The sequence below is a fragment of the Pygocentrus nattereri genome, chromosome 21 (genome assembly GCF_015220715.1).
Source record: "Pygocentrus nattereri isolate fPygNat1 chromosome 21, fPygNat1.pri, whole genome shotgun sequence".
Classification (NCBI taxonomy): domain Eukaryota; kingdom Metazoa; phylum Chordata; class Actinopteri; order Characiformes; family Serrasalmidae; genus Pygocentrus; species Pygocentrus nattereri.
Genome location: NC_051231.1, coordinates 30,208,185 through 30,220,325, shown reverse-complemented (window position 1 = coordinate 30,220,325; position 12,141 = coordinate 30,208,185). Strand labels below are relative to the sequence as shown.

The 12,141-nt window shown below is 41.7% G+C and overlaps 1 protein-coding gene across 3 annotated transcripts; it reads right to left on the bottom strand.

Moving 5' to 3' along the window:
* On the bottom strand, positions 1–12,100 carry psma5 (proteasome 20S subunit alpha 5). Of its 3 annotated transcripts, none has more exons than XM_017711164.2 (10): positions 11,992–12,100; positions 11,359–11,403; positions 11,141–11,207; positions 9,857–9,983; positions 9,267–9,334; positions 9,042–9,149; positions 6,830–6,888; positions 6,512–6,614; positions 998–1,084; positions 1–393 (listed from the first exon to the last, which is right to left on the bottom strand). In XM_017711164.2, the coding sequence occupies exons 1-10, from the start codon at positions 12,090–12,092 to the stop codon at positions 316–318; spliced, it is 843 nt and encodes a 280-aa protein (XP_017566653.1). In that variant the 5' UTR covers positions 12,093–12,100; the 3' UTR covers positions 1–315. The 3 variants fall into 3 exon arrangements, with proteins under 3 accessions (XP_017566653.1, XP_017566669.1, XP_017566660.1); XM_017711180.2 differs by lacking the exon at positions 11,992–12,100 and adding an exon at positions 11,914–11,955; XM_017711171.2 differs by lacking the exon at positions 11,992–12,100 and adding an exon at positions 11,677–11,821.
* Between the last annotated feature and the right edge of the window lie 41 nt (positions 12,101–12,141).

The following is a 12,141-nucleotide window of genomic DNA, read 5'->3' as shown; positions in this document are numbered from 1 at the left end:
TTTCAGAATACAACAGTTTATTAATGTATTGATTTGTAACAAAAAAACTATCCCCCCGCCCCCCCTTATTATCTTTTTTCACTCCACTACAAGTACTGATGTTCTGTTGCCTGTACAGAACTGTAGAAACAATTCTGGATTGATAGAGGAAAGAAAAAAAAAAAAGAAAACAGTATAAAGAGTGGACTCTGGTCTGAACAGGCAAACCAAAAGCAGCCAGGCTGCCAGCAGGTTCTCTGTTACTCGGTGACAATTTGCACAGAGCTGCGTGAGGGTTCTCCAACGGAACATCAGTCAGGCCTGCGCAGAACCGCTCTAGATGTCCTTAATGACGTCCTCCAGTTCTTCTTTTGTGTACATGTGGAAGGTCTTGCCTGGCTCTATTGTAGCAAGCTGTGAAAGATAAAAATCACAAGGGGGTTGAGATTAGGGCTAGACTTTCCTCACATGCGCGTTATGCCCGACGGTGGACCAAACAGGCCCACTAATGACGGTTCTCTGTTCAGAATCCTTAATTGTGGCTGGGAATGCAGACCATACAACCACAGTGTTTTGAAGAAAACTTTCAGGGCCGTATGGTATTATGTGTGCACAAGCCTTTTCATCCACTCTTTCATATGCGCCGATGGCTTTTTATTAACTGAAGCATGCACTGGACAACCTACACGCTCATGAACAGCAGACACTCAGAGGTAAAGGCGCTGCAAGAGGCATGAAACTCTACAGACATCCGCTTCCCATAAACACCACTGTGAACAACTCTAACTTAAGAAGTTGAAGCAATTTACATGAAGCCACTGAAAGACTTTCCATCCTCGCCATCTATTTGTGAGAAATCAGTGGAGTTACATCATGAATGTGAAGTTAAGCAGCGATATTAAAGGATATTTATGCAGCTAGCTTTGTGTTGCTATGCGATAGCTGTGATGGTTTTCTTACTAACAGACGGTCACAGTGTGACCAGTACTTCAGATTACACCACCAAGTGCTGGATTACCTCGATGTTGGTAGCATTCAGCTTCTCCTCCATAACCTGCTTCAGGATGGTGAGAGAAGACTTGATGGCTTCTTTTAATGTCATGGACTGAAAAAGAAAAGAACAAATCTGACTATAAAAACAATTTTTCTGGATTTAGAAGTCATTTCAGATGATCCGTCCCACTTCCCAAGACACGCAATTCTATCTGGAGCATAAACACTTAGCACTTTATTAGGAACGCCTTCCTGCATCTCTCACATCAGCTCCACTTACTGTACAGCTGCACTTTGTAGTTCTACAGTTACAGACTGTAGTCCATCTGTTTCTCTGATACTCTGTTACCCTGTTTTTTTTTAATGGTCAGGACCCCCACAGAGTAGGTATTTTTTGGGTGGTGGGGTGGTGGTGGGTTAGTGTGTGTTGCGCTGGTCTGAGTGGATCAGACACAGCAGTGCTGCTGGAGTTTTTAAACCCCGCAGTGTCACTGCCGGACTGAGAATAGTCCACCAACAAACAGCGTCCTGTGACCACTGATGAAGGACCAGAGGAGGACCAACACAAACTGTGCAGCAGCAGATGAGCTGTCGTCTCAGACTTTACACCTACAAGGCGGACTGACAAGGTAAGAGTGTCTAAAAGAGTGGACACAACTCCAGCAGCACTGCTGTGTCTGATCCACTTAGACCAGCACAACATACCTCCACCATGTCAGTGTCACTGCAGTGCTGAGAATGATCCCCCACCCAAATAGTACCTGCTCTGTGAGGGTCCATGGGGGTCCTGACCACTGAACAACAGGGTAAAAGGGGGCTAACAAAGTATCAGAGAAACAGATGGACTACAGTCTGTAACTGTAGAACTACAAAGTGCAGCTATACAGTAAATGGAGCTGATAGAATGGACAGTGAGTGTAGATACATGGAAGTGTTCCTAATAAAACACTTGGTGAGTTAACAGTATCAAGATATACACACACACACACACACACACACACACACACACACACACACACACACACACACACACACACACACACACACACACACACACACACACACACACTTCGCAGTCAAAAGGGTGGGACAGGATGTACGCTGTGAGCAGCCTCCACTTGTCTGCAGCCTAAAACAAACCTGCTGGTCTAAAGGCCAGTGAATGTTTATTAGATTGCAGAATCACATGAACAATCTGGTGACCAAAGTTACACTGAGACAAGTAAGCTGTACTGGAAGCGAGTGGGTGGGTGGGTGGGGTCGGTATAAAAAGAGCCCTTGTCCATCTTATTACTTCAGCCCAGAGTTAAATTTGGACGTGAAGACTTGAGAGATCTTAAAGTACCAGCTACTATCAGGGCTGCACATTATGGAACATTACTATTGTAATTATATTGCTGCCAATTGCTAAAATGCCTTGTAGTACATTAAAGGGCTCATATTCTAAATGTCCTTGCTGTTTGTATCCCCCAGCCCACAACTCTACTTGTAGCGTTTGTGTGCTTTTATGAACTAAAAAGCAAATCATAAATCATAATTCATTCATATTCCACTTCCCTACCTCTTTTTGTTCTGTAGAATTAAACAAGCTCTTTGTTACAACCAAATATTTTAAAGGCGTATTCTTTTTGTTTTATTGCCAATTTATTGTTTTCCATCTATTTCTTATTTCCTACTTAATTATTATCTTTTTTCTTTACTTTATCCTTATCTGATCTGTTATTTATTAGCTCACTAGATCGTTGTTTATTGATTGATTTTACATTTTTTACTTTTATAATTACTATTGCTTTATCATTCGGAATGTTTTTACTATCCAGCTTCTCAATCCCTGATTTCTGCATTTGGTAAATGAGCGTCTTCGTCAATGTACTCAGAGTTTTAACTAAGGTTGATCGACTGATTGATTGACTAACTGATATATGTAAACAATCTGTGTTGCATGATTGGCTGCCCTGTATTGTACCTCAGTTCAGGCTGAAACACTGTCTATAACTTCAACACGAACACCAACTACGCTGATTTATGTAAAGGCATTGATTTCTATAAGTGATACTTTTCTTGATCCCACAAACGGGGAAATTCCACCTCCGCATTTAACCCATCCGTGAAGTGAAACACCACATACACACTAGTGAACACACACACACACACACACACTAGGCGGCAGTGAGCACACTCGCCCGGAGCGGTGGGCAGCCCAATCTGCAGCACCCGGGGAGCAGTTGGGGGTTAGGTGTCTTGCTCAAGGACACCTCAGTCATGAACTGTCGGCACTGGGGATCAAACCGGCGACCTTCTGGTCACAGGGCCAGTTCCCGAACCTCCAGCCCACGACTGCCCAACGACAATGACAATGACACAAAAATGATGAATTTAAAACGTGCCGTGTTCACACCTTGGACGGTATGGACTGAATGGCATGTTTTGAAGCTTTACAGCTACATCAAACTCTTATTTTGAAAATGCAGGGAAGTGTGAGTTTTCCATGATACGAGCCCTTTAAAAATGCCTAAATGGGACAGTAACTGACCAAAATAAAAGTACTTTTGGTGGATTGCGTGAATACTTTGATTCATCAAAACAGCCATGCAGTTGTCCGGAAGCTCACAACACACTGTGATTGGTCAGGTCTCACATGCATCTTGCAGGCTTTTAAGATGTCAGTCCTGCACAGATTAATATCACAATAACAACTAACAAACTACATGTTGTTCAGACAAAGCTACCGCCCTATATCACTGCTGTAGACAAGAGGATCTGGAAAAGATTCTACCTCTTTAGTGAATTCTCTCATTTGCAGACGCACAAATGTTCATAGGTCTGTAAAGTCACGCAACTCGCAATCACAAATAGGAACCTACATTCTCACGAGATGTCGTTTTGTAACCATACAGGAATTAAGACCAAGCAAACGTCTCCTCACAGTCAAACACCACAGACCACAGTGCTGTTCTTCTTGAGGAGACATTCTAATGTCTGTGAATGACTCTCTGTTCAAGACCAGCCTTAAGAATGACAGGGGAACATGCCCTCCAACACATTAGCAGAACATCAAGGGTCCAGAGTGCTCCTCTCAGTGAAGGGCTGGGTACTGTTAAAGATAGCTGTGTAATACTGGGCTTCCCTGATACATTAACTCCAATTTACTAGTCTTCACTTGTTTTTACAAGCAATGCATCGATATCAGCATTTTTCTTTTACTGATTATGATCCACATGTAGAACATATGAAGACTTTTTCACAAAATATACAATATGCATAACAATATGCTGCTTTTGTAGGGTTGGAACAGATAAGGCACCAGCAAAGAGTCGTGTTTAAAAGGGCTACTTAAAATGTTACACACACTATTTGGCCAAAAATATTCGGCTTTGGCTTCACATGCAAAACAACTTGAATGACATCCCATTCTTTATCTATAGGGTTTAATATGATGTCCACCCTTTGCAGCTATAACAGCTTCAACTCTTCTGGGAAGGCTTTCCACAAGGGTTAGGAGTGTGTTTATGGGAATTTTTGACCGTTCTTCCAGAAGCACATTTGTGAGGTCAGACACTGATGTTGGACGAGAAGGCCTGGCTCACAGTCTCCGCCATAATTCATCCCAAAGGGGTTCTGTCGGGTTGAGGTCAGGACTCTGTGCAGGCCAGTCAAGTTCTTCCACACCAAACTCAGTCATCCATGTCTTTATGGACCTGCTTTGTGCACTGGTGCGCAGTCATGTTGGAACAGGAAGGGGCCGCCCCCAAACTGTTCCCACAAAGTTGGGAGCGTTAATTTGCCCAAAATCTCTTGGTGCTGAAGCATTAAGAGTTCCTTTCGCTGGAACTAAGGGGCCGAGCCCAACTGCTGAAAAACAACCCCACAACATGATCCCCCCTCCACCAAACTTTACACTTGACACAATGCAGTCAGACGAGTACCGTCTCCTGGCAACCGCCAAACCCAGACTCATCCATCAGATTGTCAGACAGAGAAGTGTGATTGGTCACTCCAGAGAACACGTCTCCACTGCTCTAGAGTCCAGTGGCGGCGCTTTACACCACTGCATTCAACGCTTTGCATTGCGCTTGGTGATGTAAGGCTTGGATCGAGCTGCTCAGCCATGGAAACCCAATTCACTGAAGCTCTCTACGCTGTTCTTGAGCGGATCTGAAGGCCACATGAAGTTTGGACATATCAGACACGTCTGATATGCAGTAATGCGACTTGAATGCCTGAACAACCAGACTGGAATTCATGTGACTTACATCAATCCAGTTCTACATTGGTCATAATTTTGCGCTGCTAAGAGCGAAAGACAGACAACAACAGAAAGAAGGATTTCAGTGGCAGGATATTGAGGTAACCTCATAACATTTTGGGTTGATGTTTCTGTACAAACATAATTAAAAGGCATTTTTTGAAGAGATTTAAAAAGAAATGAGTCAAAGAGAAGTTAAAAGTCTGAAAGCAAAGTTCAAACTAAGGATGAAAACTAAAGAAGCTGCGGCTGAATAACGAGCCCTTTTTACAGGGAGCTCGAACGCATTCTATTTTAATAAGCCCAGCTGTCAGCCAGGGGACTGTTTACCTCTGGATGAGCGCGCAATGGGAGGCATTGTTCATGTGCACATGTGGGTCAAGCATATATTGTGAAACGCATAACTAACACACACACACACACACACACACACACACACACACACACACACACACACAAATCATACTTGGTGAGAAAGTTGGATTTGGGCTTTTTTTGGACTTAATTTTAAAATTACTGTTTATTTAACATACTGAGGAAAAAAAAACTGTGGCCAGTCCCAAAGATGTTTTATTGTTTCTAGTATGTTAAGGGAAGCCCTGCCCAATCTCTTTTCCATGGAACATCAGTGCACTAATGAACAAAAAAACAGTTTATTTTGATGTAATTAGTACCCAGATAACCATTTTCATCTCATCACACTCCAAAGCCCTTTCCTGAACTACCTTACCTGCTAATTTTAAAGGTCCTTCCTGATATTAAAGTTGATTTGAGAAGAAAAACAGAATGGGCAGTGAATGTTCGAGACTTGAAACCCAACTTCTGATGATATTTCCTAAAGGTGGGAGGAGCATATGCAAAGCTACTGCCCTGGGGAACATCTACACAAGCTTTTATTTTGAAATTTGTGGGTTTAAAATATGGTTTTGTGAAGGTTTCGTTAACCGCTAGATGCAAAATGATACCCCCAAAACAGGTGCAGTGCAAATAAATCTTGTACAGATGTGTGCAAAAGTTTGAATACCCACAGTCACGTTTTCTGAGTGAAAGTACGTTGACTCATCTTGTACAGGGAGCAAGCTTAATGTACTTTTCTGCTGATTTTCTATTTATTTGCTGTTTCAACAAACAAAATAAATCATAAAATATATCTTCATGAGTTTTTCCACAATGTTAAATTCAGCAAATAAACAATAATTGTGCATTAAAATGTGCAGAAGTGTGTTCTCCGCAGAGGATGTGCACTTACACATCCAGTATTGTACTGTATACTGTGAAAACTTAAGCAGATACCTTGTGATAGACTTCCTGCAGAGAGCTCTGAGCACCCTCAGATGCTGATCCAATGGCCCTGGCATCACACTGCACGAACGTGCCCGAGGGATCCATGTGGTACCTGCAAAGTAGTAGTAAAATCATGAGAAAAACAGCATTCAGGTCTTCTGGGCAGCTTTATGCAAATGATTTGTGTTTCTTGAAATATTCTTAAAGTAAAAGAAGCAGAACTCAAGGCAGTCTATGGTCTCGTTTCCATAAAGCTGACACATCGTTACTAGCTACATTACTAGCAATGCATTTATATAAAACGTTCTGCTTTAAAAGTTTGCTTACAGTTGGGGTCCCTTTTCATCCACACCTCCGAAAAGCAAGGCAACACCAAAGGGACGGCTCTGAGGGAGCGAGAAAACAGGAACATTAGAGGCTCAGCTTATACTCAACTTACGAAATAATCAAACAACTTCGCTTTTTCAAGGCACAATCAAGGACTTCAGAACACTATACCTAACATATTAATACAATAAGTTCTTTAAGTGATGAATAATTAATTATTTAAAATGAAAGGAGATTTTTTTTTTTCTTTTCACTATTAACACTTTTTCCGTAGTTTGGCCCTTCAAGTTACCCGTAGTAGTGCAGGCTGTGGCCCAGCTGCAGTAACGTGTATGATGATATTATAAAATCAGCATATGTAGCCCAATAATTCAAAGGAAGCTGTTAAAGGTGATACATACAGCACTTTCATCAGACTACGCTGGACTGCATTCGTGAGAGAACTTTAGATAAATCAATGAGCAGCAAACTAACAAAAGCATCAAAGTGGAAAGCCACTGTAACATGAATCCATTAGCTATATGAATGAGAGTGAGAGGCTGAAATCAACCCTTGACTGTATATATGACATACACTACATAGCCAAAAGTATATGGACACCCATCTGAATTATTGAGTTTAAGTGTGTCCGCCTCAGCAAGCACACAGCCTTGAAAGACACTGGCTGTAGCAGTGTTTACTGAAGAGTTCAGTGACTTTAAAGAAGGCACAGTCATAAGATGCTGCATTTGTCACGAAGTTTCTGCGTAAGACAACTGTAAGGGCTTTTATTTCGTCTACTAGCAACAACAGCTCAGCCAAGAAGCGGTAGACCACACAAACTCGCATCGTGGGACTGCTGAGTGCTGACACACACAGCGCCTATCATCTGCGGAATCACTCACTACAGAGCTCCTAACTGCCTCTGGAAGCAACGCCGGCAGTGGTGTAAAGCATGCTTCCAATGGACTCTGGAGCAGTGTAAACATGTTTTCTGGAGCGATTAATCACACTTCACTATCTGGCAGCCTGATGCACAAATTTGGATTGGCAAGAATTACTTGCATAGGACTAACGATAACAGGAGTTCGGTGGAGGAGGAACAACTGGAAAAATAAACCATAACGTATTAAATGTGCCATAACTTTGGCACAAGCCAAATTTTTGTTTTTCTTTTCTCTCCAATACATAAATAGATGAAGCTCATTTTGTGATGAGCTTTGTAAATGGAAATGATCATTTATTCTGGTCAAACGTGAGCATATAAGACCAACAGAATGAATAGTAATGAATAATAATCACATGACAAGATAAAAATCAAAAAAATCTTGTCATGTGACTTTTGATTATATATATATATATATGAATGAATGACACACACACCCACACCCAGTACAAAGTGCAAAGTCTTAGGCACCCAAGACACATTTTTTAAATCTATTTATTTGTGTAGGAAGGTTTTCTTTGCTGAGAAGTGTTAATATTTCAAAAAAATGTATAAAATTTTATAGAAAATTAATGATGAAATTTTATTTATTTATTTATATTTATTTATCTGGATGTTACTGTGTTTACCCATGTCCAAGCCTCTCCTCGAGGAAGCCCCAGTATTATATGTAGTTAAAAAGCAGCTCCTGGTTTGAATCAGTGCTCAGTAAATTGAGCTCATGATGTAATTGATTATATTAACGAGTCTCTGTGGCGGCTGTGAAGGTGTCAAGGAAAAATATGGACCCGAGAAATTCTTGTTACTGTTTATTGTTTTTCTGTTTATTTGAATTATGAATGTAACTTTATTCTAATCTATATTGTGATAAACTCATTATATATATATATATATATATATATATATATATATATATATATATATATATATATATATATATATATATATATATATATATATATATATACACACACACATATATACACACACACACACACACACACACACACACACTTTATTATTCATACTTTTTTTCAAAAACCCCCTCTGAAACTCTGCCACCACTCACATTCATAAACAGTTTGAATGAAAAGGACAGCTTGTGTTCCACTAAACATGAGCTGCTGTCCTGAGTTAGCACATGTGAACCTCAGCAGCAGATGTGCACTGTGAGGAGTCTGCAGTCTATAAACACTACAGTCTATAAACTGTCTCTGCACTTTGCCATCCTTACCAAAGCATTCCAACACTGTTTGTATCTCAATGGAGGCCTGTTATGTGTCTCACCATGGCACCGGGGTCTGCGTCCTCCTCTCCAAACTGAAGAGCCAGGTTAGACACCGCCTGAGTCACACTCTCTACCGTCATCGTCTCGTTGTAGGTGAACCAGTGATTCTGCAGATGGAAAAAGAAAAAGTCATCCAGACACGTCTCATGATTGGACAGCAACACGGTGTTAGAATTTGATACAAGTTAGCCGTTTTATTCTAACCGGCAAATAAACGCACTAACCTGCGTCTCCACCCTCGCTTTGTCAATAAGCGTTTTGGCATCGGCTATCAATCCACTCATAGCACAACCTACAGGGGGGAAAAACATCAAAAAGCAAAAATCTCGCTTCAATTCAATAAACTGTATGTAGTGTTACTACAGAAAAAAAGATTTGATGAACTGTTTAATGGCCTAACAACCGCACAGACTCATTTCACATCAGTGCCGTCATCAAACTGTTAAACATTTGGGCAATTTATGGTAATTAAATTTTTTCTTCTTCTAAATTTGTAGGTTTTTCCTTTTGATCCAGCACGTCATTCCAGCAACATAATCTTGGTGGACTAACATGAGAAAGTGATAACACCAATATTATTCATACTAAAAGCATTAATTGAAAAATAATAGGAACAATAGAAATAAAAACAATAACCTTTGTTTTAACACATTATCCCTAAAACATGGATTGCAGCTCAAATTGTTTCATAGTAGAATAAAAACACACAAAATAAACTACTGATTCAGTGACACCGTCCTTCAAATCATTAGACTACTCGTTTACTTTTGTCTACTTATAACTGAACACACACTGAACTCAACAGATGCCTTACCGATGTGGGAGTCAATCTCTACGATCTTCTCGATACTGTTGGGCTCCATCAGGGGCGAGGTGATTCGTTTCTCCACGGCGAGACACACTCCTTCCGACGTCTGGATGCCAATGGCTGTGGAGCCCAACTGCAAAAACATGCAGGAAAGTGTCAGAGAAGCCTTCCAACAAGGCAGGAAAGCTGCAAGAACTGTGGCACTCAAGATCTTTAATATTTACTTAGACCACTTGGAGGATATTGACAAACAACAACAAAATAAAACATGCAAAAGAAAAACTTCATATACACAATAGTGATGTCCTAATTGTATTTAGTAACATTATTCCATTATAACGCAAAAATAACATTCAGAAAACATTTATATTACATCTTGTAAAAGACCGTGGAAAACTTTGTTTTTCACTTAATTCAAACCGGCCCGTGCGGCTACTGTTCGGCACTTATCTTAATCTAATTCTTCTGTCAATACATTTCATGAACATTTGCTCATCATGTCAATGAAGTCCCAAAATTCTTAACAACTTTCCTTCTCTTTCATGGTTGCTTCCACAACACCCTGTGCAAGAGTCCAGTACAACACTGGTGCTAAGCTTATCAAACAGGTCCACTACTTAGGAGATTATTAGTCTGAGCATCTCTCAAAAGAGCTCAGTAATGCTGAGATTAGTGAGTGGCTCATCACACTGATTTATCAGTCTACTCAGGCTTTAGTAGGAACTACAGTGTTTGTAGCGAAGTGTTCTTTAGAGTTTGTCTAGTATGCATGTTTGCTACACACCATGTGCTGACTCTAAAATAGTCCCAAGGCTACATTTATACAGCAGGTGAAGGTGGTCCAAATCTGATTTTCTCACCAAATCCGATTTTTTTGGGTTTTCTTGTTCACGTTATCTTTTAAATGTGACATGTACGCGACATCAGTCCGAACAGATCAGCTCCCAAACCGACCCGAATTTCTTGATACAGAAACATCAGCCTAAATGTTTGAGTCTCAGCAGCGAGAAATTATGACGAATGCCGAGTTGAACTGGCATGAATTCCGATCTGGATGTTCAGACTGAGTCGCACTGCCGCAGACGGGATTCAGTGAGTTTTTTGCCATTCACACAGCCACGCAAATGACACATCTGCGTCACATATGAGGAAAAAGATCATATCGGACCACTTTTACCTGCTGAGTAAACGTAGCCTAGAGGTCCTGTCCTAAAAATGCACAAAGCAACTGTTTTCTGACTCCCTTCACACACGAATCCTGCGCATCTGCACATCAGAAACGTACGATACCTTAATGGCTTCAATGGCATATTCCACCTGGAAAAGTCTTCCCTCCGGTGAGAAAGTGTTCACACCTCTGGGGACAGAAAAACGTCATGATGAACAGCAAACAGCATCAGCCCCTTCACGTCCAACGTGACTGTGCAACTAATGCCTCCCACTATCCGAGTCCAAATTGAAAGTGAAAGTAACTTTTACCGCTTTGTAAACAGAGTCTTACTGCTTACCTGTCGTATTCTGATCTCGTCAGGAACATCCTGAATATGAAATGGCTGAAAAGACAAAAACAAGAACAAAAGCTCAACCAAAAACATCACACTCGAGTTTTGAGGCTGCCAGCCTGACCGTGCGGGAAAGCTTTCGCCCCATCAGAGAAGCTTCGCTTCAGCTGATTGGGCACTTCTCGGGAAGGGGGCGGGGATACGGTGGTTTCCTGTTATCCGATTGGCTTAACGCTCCGTCAATCACCACGCGTGCCCTCATTCAAGCTAGCACTTGCTAAATCATCACCCCATTCATAACAGATTATTAGAAGAATAACAAACGTTTTAAGGCGGTTATTTGACAGCGCAGCTCGAAACGACACGCCGGCTCAGTGTCACAGACGCCGGCCGACTCCAATCAGCGACAGCGCCGAGTACAAGCAGGCGGGACGCTGTTAGCCTAACATGCTAACCCAAGAACTCGGAGCTCCAGCGAGTCACCGCGGCGGCCGCATCGCGTTTACTGGGGAAAACCGCGCTGTTAAATCTCTTTCTGAAGGCCGGAGTAAGCGCACTAACATGCAGCGGACTGTCACAGACGCCCGCCTGCTGCGGCTTCATAACGCCGAGGCGACGGCGGCGTTTAGACGGACATACCTGCAGCTGAAGAGTGAGTCTGCTTCTTTCAACAGTCTAGGAAGTGGGCTCGTGTAAGCGCTCCGGAGGAGCAACATCACATGGGACGATTTGGTTCCCATCGTGCACGAACTTTTTATTCCGGGGAGCCGAAGCGCAGCGGTGAAGAGA

Excerpts from the sequence above, each read along its gene's own strand:
- psma5 (XM_017711164.2), bottom strand. The coding sequence starts at position 12,092 with ATGGGAACCAAATCGTCCCATGTGATGTTGCTCCTCCGGAGCGCTTAC. Across the intron at positions 9,150-9,266 it reads AAGCGAGGGTGGAGACGCAG|AATCACTGGTTCACCTACAA; the intron begins GTTAGTGCGTTT and ends TTCCATCTGCAG. Across the intron at positions 1,085-6,511 it reads TGCAGGAAGTCTATCACAAG|TCCATGACATTAAAAGAAGC; the intron begins GTATCTGCTTAA and ends TTTCTTTTTCAG.